The sequence below is a fragment of the Tiliqua scincoides genome, chromosome 4, assembly GCF_035046505.1.
Source record: "Tiliqua scincoides isolate rTilSci1 chromosome 4, rTilSci1.hap2, whole genome shotgun sequence".
Classification (NCBI taxonomy): Eukaryota; Metazoa; Chordata; class Lepidosauria; order Squamata; family Scincidae; genus Tiliqua; species Tiliqua scincoides.
Genome location: NC_089824.1, coordinates 32240897 through 32266715, shown reverse-complemented (window position 1 = coordinate 32266715; position 25819 = coordinate 32240897). Strand labels below are relative to the sequence as shown.

The 25819-nt window shown below is 43.7% G+C and overlaps 1 protein-coding gene across 1 annotated transcript in view; it reads left to right on the top strand.

The window, feature by feature from the left end:
• RALYL (RALY RNA binding protein like) overlaps positions 1-25819 on the top strand; it is a 153487-nt gene that overhangs the window by 101156 nt on the left and 26512 nt on the right. Inside the window, exons 3-5 of the mRNA XM_066624402.1 lie at positions 787-819; positions 23236-23283; positions 25516-25679. Of these exons, the coding sequence (XP_066480499.1) occupies positions 787-819; positions 23236-23283; positions 25516-25679 (245 nt within the window). The remainder of the gene's footprint in view (positions 1-786; positions 820-23235; positions 23284-25515; positions 25680-25819) is intronic.

The window sequence follows — 25819 nt, the reverse complement described above, 5'->3', positions numbered from 1 at the left end:
TACCAACATCAAAGTATATTCTCTTCCATGTAGCGTTGCAGGCTTAACATCTTTATTTTAGTTTCAATACGCAAGTTACTAATTTAAATTAAAGAGCAATTTAAACGAAAGGCCAATGGATAATTGCTTTCCTCTATTGCCTGAAACACTTTGAAGTAATTTACTGTATCCCTACAAATCACCTAAAACCATTTAGTCAAATATACTAAGAGAAGGTCAAACAGAGGGCAGCTTTATTTCAAGCAAATTGAATTCCTTCTTGAGAATGGATTTCAAAGATTTTTAATTGCAATCGTTTATCCACAGGCCATCATCACACCACAACATTTTTGGAGAGAGAGAGCGCATACCCAATTATTACTTCGATCAGAACATTGAAGCCCTTGCATTTTTTGTGAAATTTCATTAGCCTGTCAACATGCCAACTTTGTTATGAAAAAAGAAAACAGCCTTGTTGGGACCTACCAATTCTGGATTTGGGGGTCCTTGGGCAATGTAGGCTTAGTCAGGCCTCTACTGGTAGTGGTAATGTATACATATAAAGAATCCTTACACTGCCATGCTAATCTTCATGGGTGCAAGTTGAGGCACTTTTCAGTTTGGGGACGAACCTTCGGCCAGATTTCGAATCCCGGCAGATTTCCAATCTTGCCAACCCATGTGGTAGTTCTGAGACTCACAACAACATCCTTTAGACCCAGCACACCATGTAAACTTTGTGCAGTGCATTATTTGTGTGTGTGTGAATGTTATTTAAGCATTTTCAATGTGTTATTTGTTTAACAGACTTGAATCGAAGGAGCCTTTCCTGTCGGTCGGGTGAGTAAGAGTATTTTGCTGCATATTGTACTCATTAAAAATTCATAAGAACATAAGAACAGCCCCATTGGATCAGGCCATAGGCCCATCTAGTCCAGCTTCCTGTATCTCACAGCAGCCCACCAAATGCCCCAAGGAGCACACCAGATAACAAGAGACCAGCATCCTGGCGCCCTCCCTTGCATCTGGCATTCTGACATAGCCCATTTGTAAAATCAGGAGGTTGCACATGCACATCATGGCTTGTAACCCATAATGGATTTTTCCTCCAGAAACTTGTCCAATCCCCTTTTAAAGGCATCCAGGCCACATCCTGCAGTAAGTTCCACAGACCGACCACATGCTGAGTAAAGAAATATTTTCTTTTGTCTGTCCTAACCCTCCCAACACTCAATTTTAGTGGATGTCCCTGGTTCTGGTGTTGTGTGAGAGTGTAAAGAGCATCTCTCTATCCACTCTGTCCATCCCCTGCATAATTTTGTATGTCTCAATCATGTCCCCCCTCAGGCGCCTCTTTTCTAGGCTGAAGAGGCCCAAACGCCGTAGCCTTTCCTCATAAGGAAGGTGCCCCAGCCCAGTAATCATCTTAGTCGCTCTCTTTTGCACCTTTTCCATTTCCACTATGTCCTTTTTGAGATGCGGCGACCAGAACTGGACACAATACTCCAGGTGTGGCCTTACCATCGATTTGTACAATGGCATTATAATATTAACTGTTTTGTTCTCAATACCTTTTCTTTTATAAGTGGCCGTTAACATGAAGGTCTTTCGCGGACTGTATTCATGTTGTGAGAATGGATGATGGCCGGATCCCACAGGATCTCCTCTATGGAGAACTCGTGCAAGGAAAGCGCCCTACAGGTAGACCACAGCTGTGATACAAGGACATCTGCAAGAGGGATCTGAAGGCCTTAGGAGTGGACCTCAACAAGTGGGAAACCCTGGCCTCTGAGCGGCCCGCTTGGAGGCAGGCTGTGCAACATGGCCTTTCCCAGTTTGAAGAGACACTTGGCCTACAGTCTGAGGCTAAGAGGCAAAGAAGGAAGGCCCATAGCCAGGGAGACAGGCCAGGGACAGACTGCACTTGCTCCCAGTGTGGAAGGGATTGTCACTCCCGAATCAGCCTTTTCAGCCACACTAGACGCTGTTCCAGAACCACCTTTCAGAGCGCGATACCATAGTCTTTCGAGACTGAAGGTTGCCAACTAACTAACTAATTCAGTTATATGTAACTGGTCCGACCAACTCCATTTCCAATTATTATTCATAGGCCTGATTTATTTATTAGCACACTTAGCTGCAGTATAATAGTACTAGCTTGGAGTTTTCACCCATTTTGTAGAAAATGTGTATACACACACATGCTACACTAATAAAACTAGAAGTGGACAGAATTTGTTTCTAATTCCATTAACTTTTATTAGCCACAAACACCAGATGTAACGAACTCTTTTTTTTATTTTTGTGACCTTAGAACCGTTAGCAAGGAAACTCTTCATATTAGAAAGCCAACAGAGCATAGAATCACTTTCCCCTCTCCTAATTGGTTATAGTATTGACTTCTTTTCTTCTTATAGATTTTTGTTTCCTCTTTCTTATTAACAATTGTTATTCAAAGTTACTTTGCTTTCTGTGCTTTGCTACACATAGTATATATGTTAACATTCTGTCCACTGACAGTCTGAGCCACCCAAGTCTTGTAGGTACAAAAACAACAATGAAAGGGTCAAGCTCCCCTTTCAATCAGATCTGCAGACTTCCTGCCATGTTCTCCCAAGTGGGGAGGGGGAATCATGCACATGCACTGAATTCATTCCAGGTTGACTTTTGCATGATGCCACAAATACAGCTGGCTTTTGTGATGCTTGCCACCACATGCTACAAGTTTTGCAGGAGTTTTAGCTACAAGTTTTGGGCAGGAAGTCTGGTCTAGAGGGTAGAGCCTCCGTTAGCCCGAAGATAACATCAGAAGATCGCCAGTTTGAGGACACCGGCAGCTCCCTGAACGGCTGAGAATGGCGAGACCTTGAAGCAACTGACAAGCCGAGCTGAGTGATTCCACCTGCTCTTGGTGTGAGCAAGAAGCGTCTTGGCTGCCCTCTATGTGAGAGATGGAGCTGCTTGTCAGCCTGCGTGGGAGAACTGGAGGCCAGAAGTGGGACCAAACCAGGAAGATCCATTCTGAAATGTTGTTGGTTCTTGAAAGAGAGAACCTTTATGATTGTCAAAATCCCCTTGAGGGATTTAGAAACGTCTGCCTATGTAAACCGCCTTGAATAAAGTCAGAGGAGTAATCCGATGACCAGAAAGGCGGTATATAAATACCGAGTTATTATTATTATGATTATTTTAATAGTTTTCTGGATCTTGTACGGACCGGTACCAGTCCGTGGCCTGTTAAGAACTGGGCTGCACAGCAGGAGGTGAGCTCCAGACCCTAACTTACCCCGAGACCAGCCTCAGTAGAAGAGTTGCAGTAGAAGGAAGGCAAGAGAACAGAGGCAGCAGCTGTCAGGGAGCGAGTGTCTGGCCTTCCTGTGCCTCGCCTGGCTCCAGCGGGGAAGTGCTGGGGAACCCTGGGGCCTTTGGGGTCATCTCCAGCTGATGACGCCACCGCCGGAGGCAGGCAGGTCGGTGCCAGGTGCAGACATGTGGCCCCCAGCTGCTCCCACCAGGCGGAGATTGACTCAGGGACCTGCCTTCCGCAGACGACACAAGACAAGAAGCCTCCCTGACACTGCAGATGCCAGAAGGTATACCCCAGTAAGGCAGGCAAGGAGAGAGCAGGCTGGCTGGGAGAAGACAGGCTGCAAAGAAGGAAGGCGGCACCTCTAGCCACCAGGGAAAGGGGGTCCCTTTATGACCCCACCAGAGAGGAAGGGTGGGGCCGAGAGAGGCTGACCAGTCCCATAAAGACCATGAGGGAAGCCAGGCAGTGAGCAGGCAGTATGGTGAGGCAGGAGACTATGAAGCTAACAGCCACCTGCCCAGGACCAATCTCAAGGCTGTAACCCCCGGAGGGATGAAAGCGGGGTGACGTAACCCCCTTCCCCCAGCGCCTAGTCTGAGGCCCCCCGGCAGCCTCACCCCACCAAGGTACCCCTGGAGAGGACTCAGGAAACCCCCTTCTTCCCAGCTGTTAGCAAGGGCAGGTGCCTGACCATTCCCCATCCCCCCCAATTTGTGGACAAATTGTCTTCCACAAAACCTGTCCCTGGTGCCAAAATGTTGGGGACTACTGCCTTAAAGATGACATTTTTTAAAAGTGTGGCAAGAGCTTCCTTGCAAGCCAAATGCTAAAATGAGTTGGTTAGTCTTTATGGTTATTTTTGCTACAACATATTAAGATATTGTTTTAATGGAAACCCAAGGCTGGTTTTGGGCCTCCACCAAACTCCCTTGACTGATCCCTCAAGCCACACAAAAACTAGGAAATGTCCTAATCAGGGTATCCTTATTGGAGATTAGAACCTTCCATATATAAGAGTCTACTTATAACTCCCTTAGAGGCTTAGAGTTTTGGTCAGAGGTGGTGGGAGAGACCAGCTCCCCCTCCATAAGCAGGTGACGTGCATTCACAGCATGCTTCTGGGTTCAGCCCTTCCCTGTAGCCTTCAGTTCAGAGATCCACTTCTAGCCACAGCCTTTTGCCACAGCATGAACCTGAGCCCTTTCTCTCTTCTTTCCAACTAACCTCCCCAGTTTCTTGCCTATTTTCTCCTTCTCTCTACCCCAAATCCACCCCTCTCCTTGGTTCCTCTGGGAAACTCATCCAATTCCCTACACTTAGTGGTTCCCAAACTTACTGCTGCCACGGTGCCTTTGTCCATGGCTCTCTGTCCCTGTGGCACCATTGCACGAAATCTCACATGATAGTGCAAGATTTCAGATGATTTTGGCCCAGCAAACCAGGAAGAAGAAGCTGCATGGTACCCCTGTGAGTGTGCTGTGGTGCCCTGGGACACTACAGTTCACAATTTTGGGACCACTGTCCTGCACCCCCTTTCCCCCAAGCTTTCCCCTGTTTTCTCAGCCCTTCTCTTTTTAAGGAGTTCCTTTCTCTGCATTCAACCTTCCCCCAGGCTCCATTGTGTGTGACTGTTAGCTGTAGACAAGTGAGTTAAATTGTGAGTGAGTTATTTCAGTTAGGCTCCAGTTTGAACCCCCTTTTTGGCTTTTGAGCCCTAAGTAAAATTCTTTTACACCTCTCACTCCTGCCTCCATTTTCTTTTCTCCCCCAAATCTTACAACTGTGCCATTGGCCATTTTGCAAGGCCCCTGCACATGATTGATTTTCCCCTGTGTGTGCATGTTGTATGTGTTGTAAGAAGCACTGCCAATGACAGGTCTCCGCATCTCAGCCAACCACCCCTTGCACCCTTTGGGCAGGAATGGGACTGCACCTGTCAATTCAGAGATTTATCCCGTTGCTACAGACAGTTGGTGAAAGAAGTCTGTCTCTTTTACAGCTTGGCTACCTGCAGTTTTTTATAGTACTTGGCAAGTGGTCACACTTCAAAGGAGAGCTTCTGAGCAGCGGGTGTTTCAGAGATGGCTCAAAAGGTTTCTGAGTGAGAAAGCTCAGCTTATATCACTGAAATCAAGTCTCCCAATTTAGCTGTGTAAAAACTTCAGGTTGTCAGGCTGGTTAGTGATGCAGGAAGTCTGTAATTAAGCATAGAGATCAAGTGGGAGTTTACATCTATGTTTCAGCTGCTTTTGATGAAGACCTCAGAATAACTATGCTAGGAATGAAGGAACAGGAGATATATATATGTGGGGGGGGGATTAAAAATTTAAAAAGCTACAATACAATTAAAAACATCTCCCTCCCCATCCCGTCTTAATTTACACTCCTTTCTTAGTACAAGGAAGTGAGTTTGATGCCAACTGAGTATCATTTTTAAGCTCTGTGTGACCATAAAGATAATTTCAGGTAAATTAGCAGTTTAGAGGTGCATAGCATTCAGCTATGGGGATAGCAGTAGGATTAACTGAGCAGCAATTCCAGTTCTTTCAAAAAAAATTGAGGGAAAACGTACATCATTTTCTAAGACAACTGAGGCTTGAAAAACCTGTCTCCACCAACATACACCTGTCTCCACCAATCTTCAAAGAACCCTCCCTGCCAAACCCATACTGGCCCAAATCCTTTCCCTTTACTTCCTTAATCAAACAGTGGTGGCAGGAGTAGTAACAGCATGGGTAAGAGAGTGGACTCATCCATGAGGCCAACTGAAGTGTCTGCCTCAGACAACAGGTTATTGGGGGGAGTGCACATCTTTTGTCCACCTACTTGCCTCCACCGCTCTTCCTTCTCATTCTACTCCCTGGATTGGAAAAGAAAGAGGGGGACAGAGAGGAAGTATGGAGGGGAGGGGTGTGCTGAGCTGAAAAATTGGAGAGTGAGAGAAACAGAGACTGGTACGTCATCAGGTTAAGAGGGCACATTTGGCATGCCGCCTCAGACATCAGGAGGTCTTGTGCAAGCCCTGATGGGTGAGTAGGCAGGTGATCTTCCCCACTCCTCCCAGTTGTACAACAGGGCAATGGGGAGAAAAAGAAGAAAGGACATATCCCCTTCTCCTGTCACAGTCTGCTACGACTGCTTCACTACCACCATTTGGGTAACTAAAGGAAAAGTGACACTTGCAGCTTATGAAGTGGAGAAGTGGACAGAGAGAAGCTGCAAATTCCTTTCCACTTAGATTTTGATCTGTTTCAGAGAAGAATTAGGGAGCTTTTAACGTTTATCTCTCATCTGTAGCACTATTTTATAGCCCCCAACATTCAGAAGAACTGTGCCAGCATCTCTAGTTGTTTGTGTCTCATCTAGTAATCTAGTATCTCCACATTTGTGCTGAAGCTGCAGTCAAGCTATGGCTCCTGTACGCCAAAATCTACTTTCTGTGATCCAATATAGAATGTTTCCATCATGGAACCATCTAGTGACAGTTATGTTGTTAGCATCCATATTTGTGATGAGCTAAAACCAGGTCTATATAAATGAAAATTGGGGGTTAGCCTCTGAACTGGATTTTTAGCCCAATCCTAACCAACTTTCCAGTACCAACGTGCCAGCAGGGTGCATGCTGCATTCTCTGGTGGTGGGGGCAGTCATGGAGACCTTAAGGTAAGGTAGTATTTGTTCCCTCAGCTTGGGGCTGCATTGTGGTTGCATCAGTACTGAACAGTTGGTTACAGTTGGGCTCGCAGCATGTTGCTTAGTATGGATGAAACATTCTTTCTGAGAAACGGAAGATTACTGGAATTAGAAGGACATGGATTGAGGTTTGGCTGGCATGGGTACTTATGGGTATCAAAGCTAAGGTTAATGCAGAGTTTAGGTGCGACATCCTAAGAATATGGAACAAATACAAAGTTAGATTTTGCCCAAAAACACCATTGTGGTTATCACCACAAGAAGCTCTACAAAGAAAAGAAAAGTACACATAATTGGTTGACATACCATGATGTATTAAAATTTTCTCAAGGAGAACATATTTTAAAACCAAGAGAGGAATTGTTAGATGAAGGTCATGTGTGTCCATGGTTTCATTAACTACAAATGCAGGGAAGGTTTAGAGTAGACAAAAGGATTTTTGATATTGAACAAACTAAATCAGAACTCAAGAGGTATATTTAAATGATAAACAAGTTATTGCTAAAATCTGTAAACTCCTGTTGATATTTGAAACAAAAGAGAAACTAGTGAAAGGCTGCATGATGGGCTCAAAATTTCAGCTGTAATATATCAATGGAACAATGAATGGGTTTGTGGGCAAGAGGTTTGAACTTTAAATGCTAATCTGAAAGAGAATTTCTGTAATTGGTACCTGTCCCCCATGAAATTGGGTAGAATTTATAACACAACGGGAGTTTGTTGGAAGTGTGAACATCAGGAGGGATCATTCTCTCATATGTGGTGGACTTGCAAGTTAGCAAAAAAAAATTTGGAAACAAATTCATCCTCAGATTCCATTCTCAGAAAATGGAAGTATTCTAGTATACCTACAGTAGAAGACAAGCTGGTGAAGATGCTAGCGTTAACAGAGATGGCAAACTTGATGTCTTTAATAAGAGGAAAGACAATAGATTTAGAGCCCAATCCTATGCGTTAGGATTGGGCTGATATTCTTGACTGAGTGGAAGCCATTTGTGGTCTTTCTGCAGAGCTTAGACAATAAAGTATATATCTGTGGGTCTGGAGATTGAAAAGAAGAAAGAGATTTAATAGAGATCTAATAGTAAGGTTAAATCTTATTGTATTAAATAATATAAAAGCAGATATTATTATATATATCTGTGGTAGTGATAAGTGGAAGTCTTTTTAAATTTTGTATTAAGTATTGTAAGTGTTAAGTTTTGTATTATATTTTGTAGCTTAGTAGTTTTGTTGGTTTTGTATTTGCTTTATTATTATTATTATTATTATTATTATTATTATTATTATTATTATTATTATTATTATTATTATTATTTAGGATGTGTATTTTTTTGCTCTAAAAATATAAAAAATTTAAAAAAATATTTAGGGCACTAGGATTTAGACAGATTAAGGACATAACTAGACATGGAATATATGTGGCTACTATCAAAAAACAGCTGCTTGTTGTCTCCTCTTCTCTCTTCCAGTAACATTTACTGGGCGTTTCAAGATATTTCAAGTTAGATAGATAGATTATATATTGGCAACCTTCAGTCTCGAAAGACTATGGTATCGCGCTCTGATAGATAGATAGATAGATAGATAGATAGATAGATAGATAGATAGATAGATAGATAGATAGATAGATAGATAGATAGATAGATAGATAGATAGATGCACAAAAGTCTTATTTGGACATTATTCATCATGAAGAGAAGCAATGTATGAGCAGCATCAAGTGTATATGGCTAGCCGCACCCCATGCTTGTGTACTTGCTGGCCATGCCCTTAGACCTGTGGTTCTCAAACCTTTTCAACTGGCAGCTCCCTTGACCTACTGGGCCATTGGCTGCTGCTTCCCATCAGGGCTGCAATCCTATACATTGAATAATTCACAATGATTCCATGGCTCCCTTGGCTAGTTTCTGTGGCTCGCCATAAAGCCATGGCTCACATTTTGGGAACCATTGCCTTAGACCTTCAAGCATTTGGAACTGGTCTGTTGAAGGAAGTACAGGATGTATGAAGAGCTCCTCCATGTGATGTGGAAGTCTTTCCCCATTCAACATTACCCATGGAGAAAGCCATGGAGTCCCAAGGAATATAGTCAATGAGTACCTCAATAAGGGAACATGGGTACCCTCTTATTCAATGGCTCTCTCCACAAGGTCTACCAGTTGTTGTTTTTTCCTGATGAATCTCACTGCTGCATTCTCTACAGCACAAAATCACAGTTTTCTTAATGATGTACTAATTCACTGCAGAGTGTTCTTTTTACATGAGATTTACGCTTTTAATAAACACTGCTGATCTAAAAGAGCCTATTCCTATTTTGTACTTTTACTGTCATTGGCCTTTCGTCTAACGTAGGAGGAAATTAGACAGTTATTCATTCCTAAACCCATTGCTTTCTTGTTTCATTTCAACGTACCACAGGAACAGGGACTTCCACTCCATTGAAAATGTAAAAAAAGAAAGAGAGTATCCTTATTGTGGTGATGTATTCAGAGTAGCTTTAGCTTTCAACATGACTGGTTAGTAGTTGGTGTTAGTGTGATCTATTTAAGGCACATGGGGGGAAAAGAATTGCACTACTGTTCTGCAATTTAATTAATGCAACACGTTTCTTGGTCTTAGTTTATTAAGGGGCCATTCTTACATTTGTCATTAGTAATGAAAGATTGATTTTACTAGGCATTTTGACCTAGTACTGTGGGAGATTTAAGCAGCCCTCTGCTTAAATTACACAGTAAGAACACAATTCTATTCTTTCTACCCCCCCCCCCATTGACTTAGTAGCACCAAAATGGTGACCTCTGCATCCTATTGGAGAGGTCTCCTCTAGGCAAGGGAACAATCATTCCCTTATCTGGAGACAAGCCTCTGCAGCATGGAGGGGTCTACCCAGACCTGCGACAGATATTTTGATCTTTCACATCCATGTTGATCCACGCCACAGGATCGGGCCCAGGAACAGTGTTAGGATATCGGCAGTGCCAGCAGCACCAATCCCAGTTCCCTGCTGGAACCAATCTGGCTATACCCCTCCCTGCCTCTCTCCATCCTGCCCTGCCCTGTTCCCCCCCCATTCAGCCATTCTGCCGCCCCCTTCCACCTCTTCTGTTACTTACCTGTCCAGTAGCAGAAGATCCATCATCACTTCAGGAAGGTCCATACCTTCCTGTTGACACTGCCAGCAGTGCACTAAGTCGTGCAGTGATGGAGCACCTTTTGGGATAGGCACTGCCTGCTTTACGGCAGTCAGTGCCATCGCAAGGCAGGATATGAGGATGGTTGGCTCCATCAGGTAAGTATAAGATTGGGCTGTAAGTGTAACTTTGCTTATGCCTCCAAGTCAAGCATGCAAATTTAAAATATAAATTCTCTCATCTTCAGCTTGGTGAGTAGGGAGAGAAAAGTGGTATATAAATATTCTTAATAATAATTATGTCCCCATTCAGAAAGGTGTTTATTGTTCAGCAGTAGCTAAGGCACATGCATCAGTAGGCACCAATTTGCTAATTTGGGGGAGATATCCAGTGAACATCTTAATTGATTTTCCTAGGTTTCTTGGATCAAATATAGTGTCAAGAAGCAAGTATGGTATGTGACACCAAGTAAATTAGCCAAAATGTATGAAACTATGTCCAATAGTTGTTGGAAATGTAAGAAACAAGAGGGAACATTTTACCACATGTGGTGGACGTGTTCAAAAGTTAAAAAATATTGGTTACAAATTCATGCACAGATAGTTGATCTTAAAAACAAATATACAGTTGAAGCCAGAAGTATTTTTATTAGGTATGACAGATGAGTATGTGGAAAGAAAAAATGAAGTTTTATTTTTGTATATGATAAGCGCTGCCAGAATACTTTATGCTCAAAATTGGAAGACTATGAATATACCTTCGGTGGAAGAATGGTGGATAAGACTTATGGATTATGCGGAGATGGATAAATTAACAATTTTGCTTAGGGAGAATTCAACAGAAAACTTTTTGAAGAATTGGAGTCCAGTTATTGATTTTTTGAATCAGAGAGATGATGGTGATTTGAGGTATTTTGGATTTGAAGATTGATTTTGAAGTATTAGTGGTATAGACTAGTATTTGTTAAAGTTTGAACTGTATGTATTTGGATTATAAGTATGGGAATGTTTTGGCTTCGCTCGGGCTGCTTTATTAGAGTTTTGTTTATGTATGTATTTGTCTTTCTATTTTATGTTTATTATAGCTAAATAAATAAATAAATGATTCAAAAAAGGGGGAAAAAAGAAGCAAGTATAGAAAATAACCTATATTGACACATTTATATCCACAAAATCACATATCCCTGGCAAAGTATGATCCATCATCCCTAGGGCAAACTATTGCCCTTTCTGTCTTACTTATGGCGTTGTTGGTAGGTGATGTGTAAAAGCTTAGTTTTAGAACAAAGAAGCTATTACCAAATAGATTGTTCAGAATATCCTTTCATTCCATGTAAGTTTCATAGGAAAATGCATTTCATATTCTTGTGTATACTTTATAGGCTATAAACCTTTCTTGCTGCGCAGAGCAGTCATAGAAAATGTGACAGTCCTCGGAGGCCACTACTGATGTGTAAAGATAATGGTCTCTTTCTGGGAGAAAACTGAAAATGCTAGAGGTAAAATAAGCATTGCACAAGAAGAGGCTAACAGTTTCAACTTTTCCACATGGTTTAGAGAATATAGGGCAGATTGCTGTCAGCAGTTCTGGGAAATTATTATGATAATTTGATTGGACTGACTATATAAAAGCAGTAAGATGTACACTGGTAATATCTATAGTAGCAGTATATTAAGGTGGTAGATATGCATTACGGTACTCTGTATAGATATGTGTGATTGCTCTTCCTAGTACCTGCAAAGAAGGAAGGTGAATAGATTGATGAGAAAGAGCTCATTGTCAGAGACTGGGTTTTTGTGATATTTCAGCAACGTGGGAGGTACGACTGTGTCATGCCTTCTTGTGTTACTGGGGTACCATAAGTAGCTACAGGCTACACAGAACTGGCTCCCATTGCAACTTCTTCTGCATGGTTTGAGGTTTCTTGCCTTACCTCTATGACCTGTCACTTGAGGTAGTCAAACAGGGTTTGACAAAGTTGGCACAGGGCTTCCAGAAAAACAGAAAACAAAATAAAGTCTCTGGAAGCAAGTTAATGGGGCATCTCCTTATCTCAACTACTTATTTTGCCTGGGAATGAAGGGGTTTGAATTATTGTGCCCTGATGAGGGATGGGTAAGTTTTTAGCTAATGCCTAGACAAAGGAAATCAGATGACAGATTAGAGACCAGCAGGAAAGAAACCCTCTGTGTGTGTCCTTAAAAACTTAGGTTTGCTGATAACCTAGGGCAGTGGTTCTCGAAATTTTCTGGCTCGCACCTCCCCTGATCCTTTTAGCCATTGGCCACGGCTCCCTATTACAACACCTCACCTCAGTTACCCCCAAAATGGGGGTGAAGGTGTTATAATTATACACTAGAAACAAAAAAAAAAAGCTGCTAGCACTCTGAGGCTGCAATCCTAACCACACTTACCTGAGAGTAAGCCCCATTGAACAAAATAGGACTTACTTCTGAGTAGACCTGTTAGGATTATGCCCTGAGTTTGTTAGCAGCACACCTGGAGGGTTTTGGAAAGGGAGGAGGGAAGAAGTGATGAATTTGCTGGGGGGGGGAGACTTTGTTTTGTGTGTATCTGCTAATTGCAAACTGATGCAAACTGAGACCTAGAGACTGTTTGGCTGGAATCCTAACCGCACTTTCCTGAGAGTAAGTCCCATTGAACAATAGGACTTACTTCTGTGTAGACCTAGCTAGGATTGTGCCTTTTGTCTTACAATAGCAGCCAGCAGAGTACCCCCCCCCCCCCAAAGGAGGCAGGAGGAAAAAGGGAATGGCTGAAAAGAAATGGGGATTTTTATTTTTAATCAATTTTTGGACACAAAGCCATCAAGAGTGGCTTTTTTTCTTTTTTGAAGGGGGAGGAAAAAGAGAAAGGTGAAGATCCTGGGTTAAGCTGCCACAGACCCCACACCTATGTAGGTCTACTCACAAAAAACTCCACAGTCAGAGAATTAGACGGCAGGTCCTCTACTGGATTGAGACCTGGTTGAAGACCAGGAAACAGAGAGTGGGTGTCAATGGGCAATTTTCACAATGGAGAGAGGTGAAAAGCGGTGTGCCCCAAGGATCTGTCCTGGGACCAGTGCTTTTCAACCTCTTCATAAATGACCTGGAGACAGGGTTGAGCAGTGAGGTGGCTAAGTTTGCAGTGGCACCAAACTTTTCCAAGTGGTGAAGACCAGAAATGATTGTGAGGAGCTCCAGAAGGATCTCTCCAAACTGGCAGAATGGGCAGCAAAATGGCAGATGCGTTTCAATGTAAGTAAGTGTCAAGTCATGCACATTGGGGCAAAAAAATCAAAACTTCACATATAGGCTAATGGGTTCTGAGCTATCTGTGACAGATCAGGAGAGAAATCTTGGGGTGGTGGTGGACAGGTCAATGAAAGTGTTGACCCAATGTGTGGCAGCAGTAAAGAAGGCCAATTCTATGCTTGGGATCATTAGAAAAGGTATTGAGAACAAAACAGCTAATATTATAATGCCGTTGTACAAATCGATGGTAAGGCCACACCTGGAGTATTGTGTCCAGTTCTGGTCACCACATTTCAAAAAGGACATAGTGGAAATGGAAAATGTGCAAAAGAGAGCGACTAAGATGATTACTGGGCTGGGGCACCTTCCTTATGAAGAAAGGCTACGGCGTTTGGGCCTCTTCAGCCTAGAAAAGAGACGCCTGAGGGGGGATATGATTGAGACATACAAAATTATGCAGGGGATGGACAGAGTGGATAGAGAGATGCTCTTTACACTCTCACATAACACCAGAACCAGGGGACATCCACTAAAATTGAGTTTTGGGAGAGTTAGAACAGACAAAATAAAATATTTCTTTACTCAGCGTGTGGTTGGTCTGTGTAACTCCTTGCTGCAGGATGTGGTGACGGCATCTGGCCTGGATGTCTTTAAAAGGGGATTGGACAAGTTTCTGGAGGAAAAATCCATTATGGGTTACAAGACATGATGTGTATGTGCAACCTCCTGATTTTAGAAATGGGCTATGTTAGAATGCCAGATGCAAGGGAGGGCACCAGGATGCTGGTCTCTTGTTATCTGGTGTGCTCCCTGGGGCATTTGGTGGGCCGCTGTGAGATACAGGAAGCTGGACTAGATGGGCTTAAGGCCTGATCCAGTGGGGCTGTTCTTATGTTCTTACTCAGAAGTAAGCCCCATTTGAGTCAACGGGGCTTACTCCCAGGAAAGTGTGGAAAGGACTGCAGCCACATACAGCAAGATTACAACTCACCCCAAAGCAGATGGGAGCTGCTCACACACATACACCCAGCATACAGATGCCACCCCTGTTCCCCCCAGGCAAGATGGAGGGATACAGGCTGGGGCATTTGGACACCCCCCACTAAGAGCAGGCTGGCTCCCTCCTTTGCTGAGCTGCAAACTCTACACTCCCAGTTTGAAGCCTCTTCTCCTCTTCTCCAGGCTTGACCAATCCCAGGATGCCCAGGGGGAGGGGCACACTGGGAAATGTAGTCCTGGGGGTGAGGTTGCACATGGAGAGAGCTCCATGAGATGCGGCACCTCTGCCTGCCCAGCCAGCCTTCTCTCCCTCTCACCACCATGTTTCACAGCCCTCCCAGCCTCACGCTGCCCCACCCACCTCATTCACAGCTGCAGACAAGCAGCAAGTCAGCAGGCAGCACGTGCAGCAGAGCAGAGCAGCCCAGCCCAGCCCAGCCAGCCCCTCTCCCCGAGATGCCTGGTGACGCCCCTGGAGGCTAGCCACGCCTTACCAGGGAGGCGGGGCACACAGATTGAATACCTCAGACCTAGGGTCAAATAATTGTGGAAGAGCAAGGATCACATGGAACCTACTATCTCAACACTTTACCTAGCCAGGTAGGCTTAGCTGCCCAGTCAGTCAGCATATGTCGGCCAGAATTCTTTGTCTCTGGGGAAGCTTCATGAAGATAGCAGATACACACAATCCTTTTCTGGGTTACCATGTGGCCTTTCTATAATGGTGCAGGGCTATAGCAGGAAATTAACCCAAATTTTTTAGGATGCTGAGGCATCAACAAAGCCTCTGTGGGGTTAAAAGGGACTAAAATGGAGAAAAATAGGCAAGAATAAGGGCAACACAAAAATCTTTGCCCTGCTACCTTGGGTATCACTTTCTAGAAACAAAAGGCAGGAAATTTCTTATAAATAAATTACTAGTGGTTGTATATTGTTTTGTTGGACTAATTATTATACTTTGATGACCAACTCTAAACAATCTGTGTTGAAGAACGGAATCTAATCACCTTTAACTTCCAAGGGGTTGAAATCCCATTTCCAGAAGTACCTCAGGGCTACAGTGCCATTAAAATGCCTCACTGACGCTGCAAATAAGCAACAGTTTTTAAGAGAGTTGACAGTGGAATGACAGGCTCATCATTGTCTATGCTGTGAACACTCTTTCATTTCACCATTGCTTCTGCTCAACAGGTTTTAGAGGTTGTTGAAGTATTCAACTTGCATATTTTATCCAAGTTACAGAATGTGAGGTTTACTGTAGCTCAGAATTTGTAACATTTAAAAAAACACACGCGCACACAGTACCCTTACAGCAAAATACTTCACTTTCTGTCCTGGGACTGGTGCTTTTCAACCTCTTCATAAATGACCTGGAGACAGGGTTGAGCAGTGAGGTGGCTAAGTTTGCAGACGACACCAAACTTTTCCGAGTGTGAAGACCAGAAGTGATTGTGAGGAGCTCCAGAAGGATCTCTCCAGACTGGTAGAATGGGCAGCAAAATGGCAGATGCGCTTCAATGTCAGTAAGTGTAAAGTCATGCACATTGGGGCAAAAAATCAAAACTTTAGATATAGGCTGATGGGTTCTGAGCTATCTGTGACAGATCAGGAGAGAGATCTTGGGGTGGTGGAAAGGTCGATGAAAGTGTCGACCCAATGTGCGGTAGCAGTGAAGAAGGCCAATTCTATGCTTGGGATCATTAGGAAGGGTATTGAGAACAAAACAACTAATATTATAATGCCGTTGTACAAATCGATGGTAAGGCCACCCCTGGAGTATTGTGTCCAGTTCTGGACACAGGATGTGGTGCTGGCGTCTAGCCTAGACGCCTTTAAAAGGGGATTGGACAAGTTTCTGGAGGAAAAATCCATTACGGGGTACAAGCCATGATGTGTATGCGCAACCTCCTGATTTTAGAAATGGGTTATGTCAGAATGCCAGATGCAAGGGAGGGCACCAGGATGAGGTCTCTTGTTATCTGGTGTGCTCCTTGGGGCATTTGGTGGGCCGCTGTGAGATACAGGAAGCTGGACTAGTTGGGCCTATGGCCTGATCCAGTGGGGCTGTTCTTATGTTCTTATGTTCTAGTCATTCCATGCTGCTGTAGTCAAACCAGTAAAAAGTACCCTCTGTAGCATTATAGAGCAACATCAAAAACCAGAAAGTGTCTTTATGCATCTTAAAGATCAACGTATTTATTGTAGCATTAGCTTTCATGAGTTAGTCTATTTCCTCAGATGCATTAAATTGAAACCTCAATTGGCAGGTGTGTGTACAATAGATACAAGTATAGTTGTGTGTATGTGTTTTTTTAAAAAATAACTAAAGAGAAGAGTCAATTGCAAGAGGGAATCTTGTAACAAGCTTTAAAGTATACAAGATTAAACATGGTGACAATTCACAATTACTCCTAACCATCTCTGAGCAATACAGGCAGCCCATTTCAACCTCAGTCCCCTCACAGCAATGAAGCATTGCCAGTGTGGACATCCCATGGGGGATTTTTAACTGCTGGAGTTCTCCTCAAGGCAAGGAGACTTTTGTCCCCTTGCATGGGGGTAAGCCCCGGCAGCCACAAAGGGTCAACTGTGATCTACACCAGCTATATCACTGGTGCAAATCTGCATTGATTCATGCAGGTGAATTGGGTCTGGGAAAGGGCCTGGGATTTAGCATGCACTGCTGCCACCTATCCTGACCCCCCAGGCCTGATCTGCCACCCCTACCCCATTTCCTCCCCATTCCACCTTCCCCCACCCCATTCAAGCCCCACCCTGTTCTACTCTGCACGCCAAGCTTATCTGCTTTGGTGGGCCTCCATCATTCTGCCAATGCACTCTGGAAGTCTTTAGCCGCCCCACTGGAGTGCTGGCTCCCTTTTGCAGCACTTTTGCAGCAGCCAGCCCTGGCAGGGCATACGTTCGGCTGCTGCTGCCTTTCAGTAGAATTGGGCCATAAATTAATTAACACTGTATTGTGAGGGGGAAAATATTGTCTCTAACATTACCTGCAGTGTTGATGCTGTCTTGTTAATACACTCTAATTCTAAACACTGCACTGGAAATTTTTAATTTGGAGAATTTAATTTTAAGATTGGAGCAGAATGTGTAGGCATGTTAAAATATACTTCTGCTTGTTTCTGAGAGATTCTGGCTCTCTTGCTCTGGAAATTGCTTATTCAGTTTTTCTAAACTCTGACACTGTCATTTTGTAATTAATGGTTGTTAACATACTGTGCTTTTCCACTGTGTTTTGTTCAGTGTTCTCTGGGCTACTGTATCTCTTGGGAGTACATAATGTTTTCAGAGCCCTATTTTGTACTTGAAAGTGATTATTCTTTCAGGTCTGATGCTGCCACTGCAATTTTAATTTATCAAGGTGCCATTCAGTGAAATGTGGTGGGAACATTTCAAACCTTGAGCTCATCACTTATTCCTGAATCTGTCAATGAAATCTTCTATACCTGTCATGTCAAGCTGTGCTCCAGCAACGTGGAGCAGATTGCCAATAAATTGGATAATCAATCATACAGGTATACAATCTGACAAAGACTGCCCTGAATATACATTGGCTATGCCATGTGCTTAGAAGAGTGGCATCTCATTACCCGTAAATTCAAGGGTGGCGTGACCAAGGACGTCACCCAGTGCAGCCTTAAGTCAGTCTCTGGCATGGCACGCTGAACAAAAAGCCCTTTACAGTGCTCTGTTGCACAGTTTTCGCAAACCTGGTAGTGCAGGACTTCTGGTTTTATCAAAAGGTACCACAGGAACAAAGGAACTCTGCTTGTTAGTGCGGACCCTTGAAATTCCCACACTTCCTGACTTGGGGAACCTGAATGTCAGAGCAGATCATCCACTTCCTTTGCCTTAGAGTGGGAAGCAAATTGATGCTGCTCATGCCCACAGCAATCTGGAAGGAAGCAGCAGCAGACTGAGGGTGAAGAAAGCCCTGAATCTGCTGCCCCCTTAAAACCTGATAAAAACCAGATCAGGTTTCCTCATGGCTGGACCAGCTGTACTTAAACCAAACATGCAGTTTCATAGATACAACATGCCCTACACAGTTAAAGGAAACTATGGCTCTTGGGTTTGGCTGTTTACCACTGGAAATATTTTGCATTTGTGTCCTCTGCTATTTACCAGTGGGAACTGAAAGTATGTGGGAAACAAAGTAGGGGAAAGGGATGGCCTCAGATGGGTTCAAGCTCAAGCGTAGGCTCAGACATGTTCAAGCACTGAGCACTGGGTTGGCCAATAACCTCCAAGGTCTCTTACAACTCTAATATTCTATGATATTGTGGCAGACCTACACACATAAAACACAAATGAGGTACCTTAAATGTTAAAGGAAACTTCCACTTATTAAATAGAAATGCCTTAGGAAATGAATGGAGCTTGTGTAGGAAGCCTCCATGAGATACTGGAAAATGTTCCTTGGAGTTGAGATGATATTGCATGCCACTACTCCCTTCTGTGCCTGAAATGGGCTCTCAAGATTTCATACACATAGGGCGCAATCCTACCCTTTGCTGGAATAGGCACGTCAAGAGGCTTGCACTGTATCCAGCGCAGGATAGGGGCCCAAAGTGGCTCAGCCAGAGGTAAGGGAAAACTTTTCCCCTTACCTTTGGGTAAGGCACCCAAGCCTCAATGGGTCTCTTCGGATTTGCACCACGTCCAGAGATGGCACAAGTCTGAGGAGAATGGAGCAGCTTGAAGCCACTCTGAACTTCCCAGGAACAGGGGTTGGGATCCAGCATACCTGCTGGATCCCAGCCCCACCTCCCGCTTCTCACCCACCCACCCCTGGGGCCAGCCACTACCTGCCCTCCCCCCACCCCAGAATGCCTACTCTCCTCCCTGCCCACCCCAGAGCTTTGCGTCAGCCCAACTGGGCCGAGGCAAGGGTTGCCCCGCAAGCTGCCACGGAGGCTGGATTCAGCCTCTATGTGTTTGCGTACTTCCATGTGCTGGTGCTGCTTGCTCGTGAGGAGGCACAAACGTGCTTTATGGCACATTTGCAATTCTCCTGGGCCAGCACAAGAGATTTGCACCAGCCCAGGTTCTCTGGTTCGCTGGATATCATATTCTGTGATGTCTCGCTGAGCTACATTCCAGTTTTAAACTGCCAGGCTCCTGTTCAGGGACAGTAGTCCCTAGTATGTTCCATGTGTTCCCGAAGGAGCAGAGTACCCCTGGGTTCTCAGAGAGCCAACACAGACAGGAGAAGCAGAGGACTTCAGACAAAGCTTTTATTATCGTGCACGGGCTCACCTCTGGGCAAGTGAGCAAAGATCATTAGAATCAGTTACATCTTTATAGACCTGTTTCAATAGGGGAGGGGGTGAAAGGGACAGTTGCAACATTATCTATAGAAAACATGCGTTATGACAGCACATTCCAAAGTACATGTTTTGGTCAGCAAGTCCCTACTTCCTCAGATTGTTTGTGAACAGCTTGTCCTGTGGGGGGGGGGGGTTACTCAAAGCTTGTCCTGCAATATTTAGATAACAGGCATTGTTTACCCTTGGACTTCCTTGGGGCCCACTTCTACCTATTTTATGACCCAGATGTCCTGTACAGTTAGGGGGAAGAGGCCAAAGTCTTGAGCTTTAGCTACAGGGTCTGTTTCAGGATTTATTTAAGCTAAAGCTAATAGCCTTTGGTTTTCTGGCTTGGGGGATTCAGGTACACATGTGAATGAAATCCATTTTACTCCACATGAGTTTTTCATTGAAGCAGATCTCTTTCAGCTGAATAAGGATATTATATATAGTTTTCTTTCCTTGATGTATAAACATAAAATACTTAAATATTAAAGCTGGGCTAATTGCCGCTCTTTGTCATGTTGCAAAATAATGTTAGCAATGCTGTGCATCATGTATTCATGTATTGGCAACCTTCAGTCTCGAAAGACTATGGTATCGCGCTCTGAAAGGTATGGTATCGCGCTCTGAAATCGCGCTCAGATATGCTGTGCATATCTGCAAATAAATTAATAGCTTTTGTGTCTCTGATCCTCACAGAGCCCTTTATTTTGTTCTTAATTGTGTACAACTAAAGAGGAAGAGACTAATGAGGAGGTTGCAGTTATGTTTAGAAATGATAATTATTGTAGGTTTTTTATGCTGTAAAGTTTATGTAGTGTATTGAAAAGGAGACCTAAAAAGCTCCCAAAGAGCATTTATGAAAATAGCTTATGTCGCTAACAAAAAATTGCTGGGTGGAGCTCAGCGGTAAATGAGGCAGCTATTTCCAGAGGGTGCAATTCTGCTGTCTTTGCACTGAAGGCAATGGGAATTTTGCCTCTCCGTGTTGGCAAAGGCTGAAATGCCAGTTCTCTGCAAAAAGCTTCAGTAAAGCCCACACAGCAGATTTCTCACACCTGAGTCCAAAATAGTACTATCTATTCTTCCACTTCATTCTGCTGCATGCGCTGACTTGGCCTGAAACAAAAGTTAACGGCAAAGAAATCCAGCTTATTGGGCTGTGAGGCACGTATTCAGTTGGTTGGTGATTACTGACAGGCTGAAGGATCATTTAGGTGAGAAACTCAATTGTTCTTGTCTTTTAAAGATATTGCCATATTCAGTGCATGAATTCGATCACCCAGGGCCAACCCAAGGACCTCTCAGTACCTAAGGCAGCACACCAAACACTTCCAGCCCCCTTGCACAGTGCCAAATGCTGGTCTCTTTTTATCCAGCAGTGCTCCTTTGCTGCTCCTCCTGCCTCCTGGATTTGAAAAGGAAGATGAGAATGGCGTAGAAGAGGAAATGAGGAGGAAAGGAAAATGGTGGGTTGTAGTGTCGTATGCTAGCCCACCACCTTGCTGTCCTCCACACTTCCTCCCTCCCTCTCTTCCCATCTTTCTTTTCAAACCCAGCAACTGGTAAGAGCAGCATAGGTGGGTGAATAGTTGGTGGGCAACCCCCTGCCAATCTGGTAACTGAGGCAATGGATGGGTTGGCCCTGCTATCACCCCCTATTTAAGATTCTCAGGTTGTATTTCTGTACATCCTTACCTGAGACTATGCCCTATTGAACACAGTGGGATTGACCTCCAAGTAAACAGATACAGGATTGCAAGGGGAGTTAGCTGTTTTAAGGAAAACAGAAGTGTTCGTTTTGTTTTTTGTTTTTTTGTTTTTTTTTTAAACCTCCATTATTATTTCCATTATTACACAAGAGAATATAAACTGTACATTGTGTAAGGACATTGGTGTGAGTGTATAATGCATGGCCCAAGGCAACTACAAATGGAACAATCATTTTCTGGCATGATTCAGACTTTTATGGTTTTCTATTTTCTGTTTCCATGATCATATAAAGCTGAGCAAGATGATTCACCAACACTTTCCAAAAGAATTAAAAATAAATTTTAAAAATCAGATTACTTTTGCTTCATGTTTTGTTTGTTCTGCAGCAAACACCTCTACAAAGATTGCACAGAAAATATGTTTCACTTTGATTGGAAAAAATAATTAACCACACACATTAATCTTACATCAGTCTTATCTGTGCCTATTTGGTTTTCTCACTTTGTTCGTTCCAGCACTGGTATTCAGCCAGTGAAGGGAGGGGAGTTTCTGCATCTGAAGTTTCCTATTTATTCAATGAAGGCAGCAACTCAATACATACAGAAGAACAGGAAACAGAGTTGCAACCTCTAAGGTTGTGAATTGAGCAGATCTGTATCCAGGGGTACTATCCAGTGGCATACTCAGGGGGCAGTGGGGGAAAATGCCCTAGGCACCAGGCTTAGGGAGTGGAGCTGTGACCTGTTACCTCTGCCACCACTTTAATCAGTGCAATATGGAACCTTTCTTTAAAGGGGAGGAGAGGAGGGTGGCCCTCAGATCAGTGGGGAACCACACCAACAGTGACTGCACTCCAGCAATCACTGTCAAAGCAGTTCCTGACCATGTCTGAGGGCCACCCTCCTCTCCTCCCCTTCAAAGAAAGGGGAGGAGAAGAGGGCAGCCCTCAGAACGGCTGGGTAGCTGGCCGGAAGTGGTGCTCACCTCTAATTTTGGAGGAGCAAGATGGTGAGTTACAAGATGATTAGAGCTTATTGGCACCACTGGAAGTGGCATCCAGGAGGCAAGAGCCACTTCCAGGAGGCAGGTGGCACTCTCCACCTAGATACCGCTTCCAGCAGCATGAAACAGCATCGATGGAGCCTTTTGCATCTCTGCTAAGTGGAGCGAAAGGCTATATCATAGTCTGGGCCACCCTCTTTCTTTCCCCCTTTTTTTCAAAGCGGGAAGGAAGGAAGGGGGTGGCACCGAAGTAATTGCAGTGATGATGACATCACTGCAATTACTTCTGGGTCGGTGAGGTGGCAAATGAGGGGGTGGCCCCTGGAAGTAAAACCACCAGGACCACTACTGGTACTCTCTAGCGTGCAGTAAAACAGTCTGAGACTACGCATTACCTAAGGAACATATGAAGCCACCTTATACAATGAACATATGTTTCATATACATTATGAGCATGTTTAGACTTGGGTCCCATCTCCAAGGTACGACATTCAAATATGACAAAATCTGAAAAAAAGAAAACTAAAACAATTCTAGTCCCAAGCATTTTGGGTAAGGGATCCTCATCCCATATTAGGACTCCATTTGCATAAATTTTACCATACTATGGTATTTTTACCATACTAATTTTACCATACTATGACTTTTGGATTTTTTCATGGGCTAACGTGGTTCGTTATGACCTTTAGGAGAAAATAGGTTCTGAAGAAACTCAGTTAACATTTTATTATCATAAAGTTACAAAAAAGGTTTTTTTTCAGGTAAGGCAGTTAGTGTCCCACGTCACTTCATGTGGCTCTTTTGTATTCTTTTTGCAGCAGCTACGTCTTTGATTACGATTACTACAGAGATGATTTCTACAATCGGTAGGTGTAGCTTTTATTCCTGTCTTTGGGTACATAAATTACATGCCTTGTTTGTCATATTTCTCCGATAAGTAGGTCAGAAAAAAGTTTGCATTTATTTCTCATGGGACTCAATTTGTTTTTATGGCTGATTTGTGACTGCCTTTATGGTTTATCGTTTGGGTTGAGTGTGCACAGCATCAGGAATGCAACTCCATCTTGAGGTGCTGGGCTATGCCAGGTAGTGTGATCTGTGGTGCTGGATTCATCCTGCTCAAGCGATTCACTTGGAACCATGTTGCAGCACAGCCCTTCTGCTCCCCAAGGACTGCTATGTAGAAGGGGGACCAAAATGGAGTTTTCCACAAACAGCTGTTTTTAACTAAGAAAGGCTTTTCTTGGTCAGTGAGGCAGAAACGTGAAGTCCATTCACCTCTTACTTAGCACTGAGGATGGTGTTTCAGCTGCAGTATCTAATGCACACTGCTGCTGTTAAAGCCATGGGTGTAGGCAAGGGAAGGTGGGAACAGAACAGAACTTTTCCAATGCAGAAGCTGTGATGTCATCAGTGGGAATACACAAGTGCCGCCTTTGAAACCATTTTGAAAGGACTTCAGCCAGGAAGCACCAGCTCAGCAGGAGGCAAACTGAGAAACTGGGCTAAGAGCATGCACTAGAGTCCATTGCCTTTTCCTAACAGCTCCCTAACAGACAGCTTGAAACTCTTGTTACATTAACATTGAAAACTTATGGATTTCAAATGGAACTTACTCCCAGGGATTTGTGTATAGGATTACAACCCCATGATATAATTCTGTATGAGTTTACCTTGGTGTGAGACCTGCTGAAAACACAGCCAGATCCTACCTAAATTCCCCTGCAACAATGCAGTGGTGCCAGTATGGCTTCCACTACATTGTGTGGGGGAATTTTGGTTGTTGGAGGTCTCCTTGGGGTAACCCCCCAGCAGCTCAATGGATCAACTTGAACCTGCAATATCACTGGCGCAAGTCCACATTGACCCATATTGGCAGATCAGGCCCAGGAAGGGGGATAGGATACGGTCAACACCAGTGCTGCTGATCTCGCCCCCTCCCCATGCCCTGTTACACTCCCTTCCCACCCTCCCCCACTTTCCCCCCACCCTGTGCCAAACTCACAGACTTGCTCCGGTGGGCATTTCTTTATGGCGCTTTTGTGACAGTGCAAAGGCCTGGGCTGCCAGTGGTGCACACACCCCACCAGCATGCAACTTGCATAAAATTGGGGCCGCAATCAGGCATATTTCTGAAACTGCATGCCTAGGCTAGCTCTCTAACATACCTTTTTGTCTTTATTTGGGATATTCTAATCCCATTTTTTATTTTTAAACATTTATTTTAAACTACTAGAACACAATCAAAGAATTTGAGGTGAACTGAACTAAATGAAATATAGTAAATCTCAGAGTAGAAATCTGACAGGAGAAGAAAATGTTCTAATGCACGCACAAGCACTGGGAAGCCCAGAAAAGGGCTTGGGCCGAGGACTTCCTAGACTCTGGAACTGGTGACACATCAAGAATTTTTGAAATGAACTTTATTTAAAATTGCTGCATCATTTGAGAGTACCTACCTCAAGTACTATTTGGAGGTAACAGGTGAATTTCTGCTGAGAAAACAGGGATGACAGTCCCCTGGGCCAGCCAAGTTCTATGTGCTTTCTCTTCTCTCTTCTTATTAATTCAGATCTGCCTGAATGGCTGTTTCTTACTGACTTGAATGAATAGTGAAATAAATAATCTTGCACATTAATGTATCCATCAGAGATGTTTCAGCCCAGCAATGTTGAAGTTCAGGACCGATTAGCCTAAATGTCACTGTAAAATGTTGCTATGAGACCAGAAAACTATAAATTGAAACCACAGCTGTAATAATAGAGCTAAGGTTATTGTTTAGAAAAAAATTTCATGGTATAATTACTCGGGTGAAATGAAATTATGTGTAGCAGGTTTTATGTTTCAAAAAAAGGACAGCCTAATAATGATATTCCTTACTGAATTTACACAAAAGCTACACATATGGGTATGGCTGAAATACAAATGTGCTTCTTAATGTACAAAGGTCCTTGAAATCTAATATAACTGTGATGTAAAACCATTGTGATTTCAAAGAATAATTTTCTCTTTGAAAATGGGGAACTTTAGTCTGCAAGATGTCTTTGACATGGAACCACTATAAAGTATTCTGAAACCTCTGTTTCCATTTCCTTAAGGTTGTTTGATTACCATAGCCGAGTGCCTGCCCCACCACGTGCAGTGATTCCTTTGAAACGGCCACGTGTAACAGTCACAGCAACTCGCCGCGGGAAGGGGCTGTTTTCCATGAAAGGAGCTTCACGGTCTACATCAAGTGGAACTTCTGCATCAGGTTCAAAATGTGAGTTGAATGATGTACCACTTAGATTACTGACCTGTTTGCCTAGAACAATACTTCTCTTCCACCTCTCCCTAAATGTTTTACAGATGTGAAGGAAGGTTTTGACCCTGCTTTTGAGGGCTGATGGTTTATTGAGATTT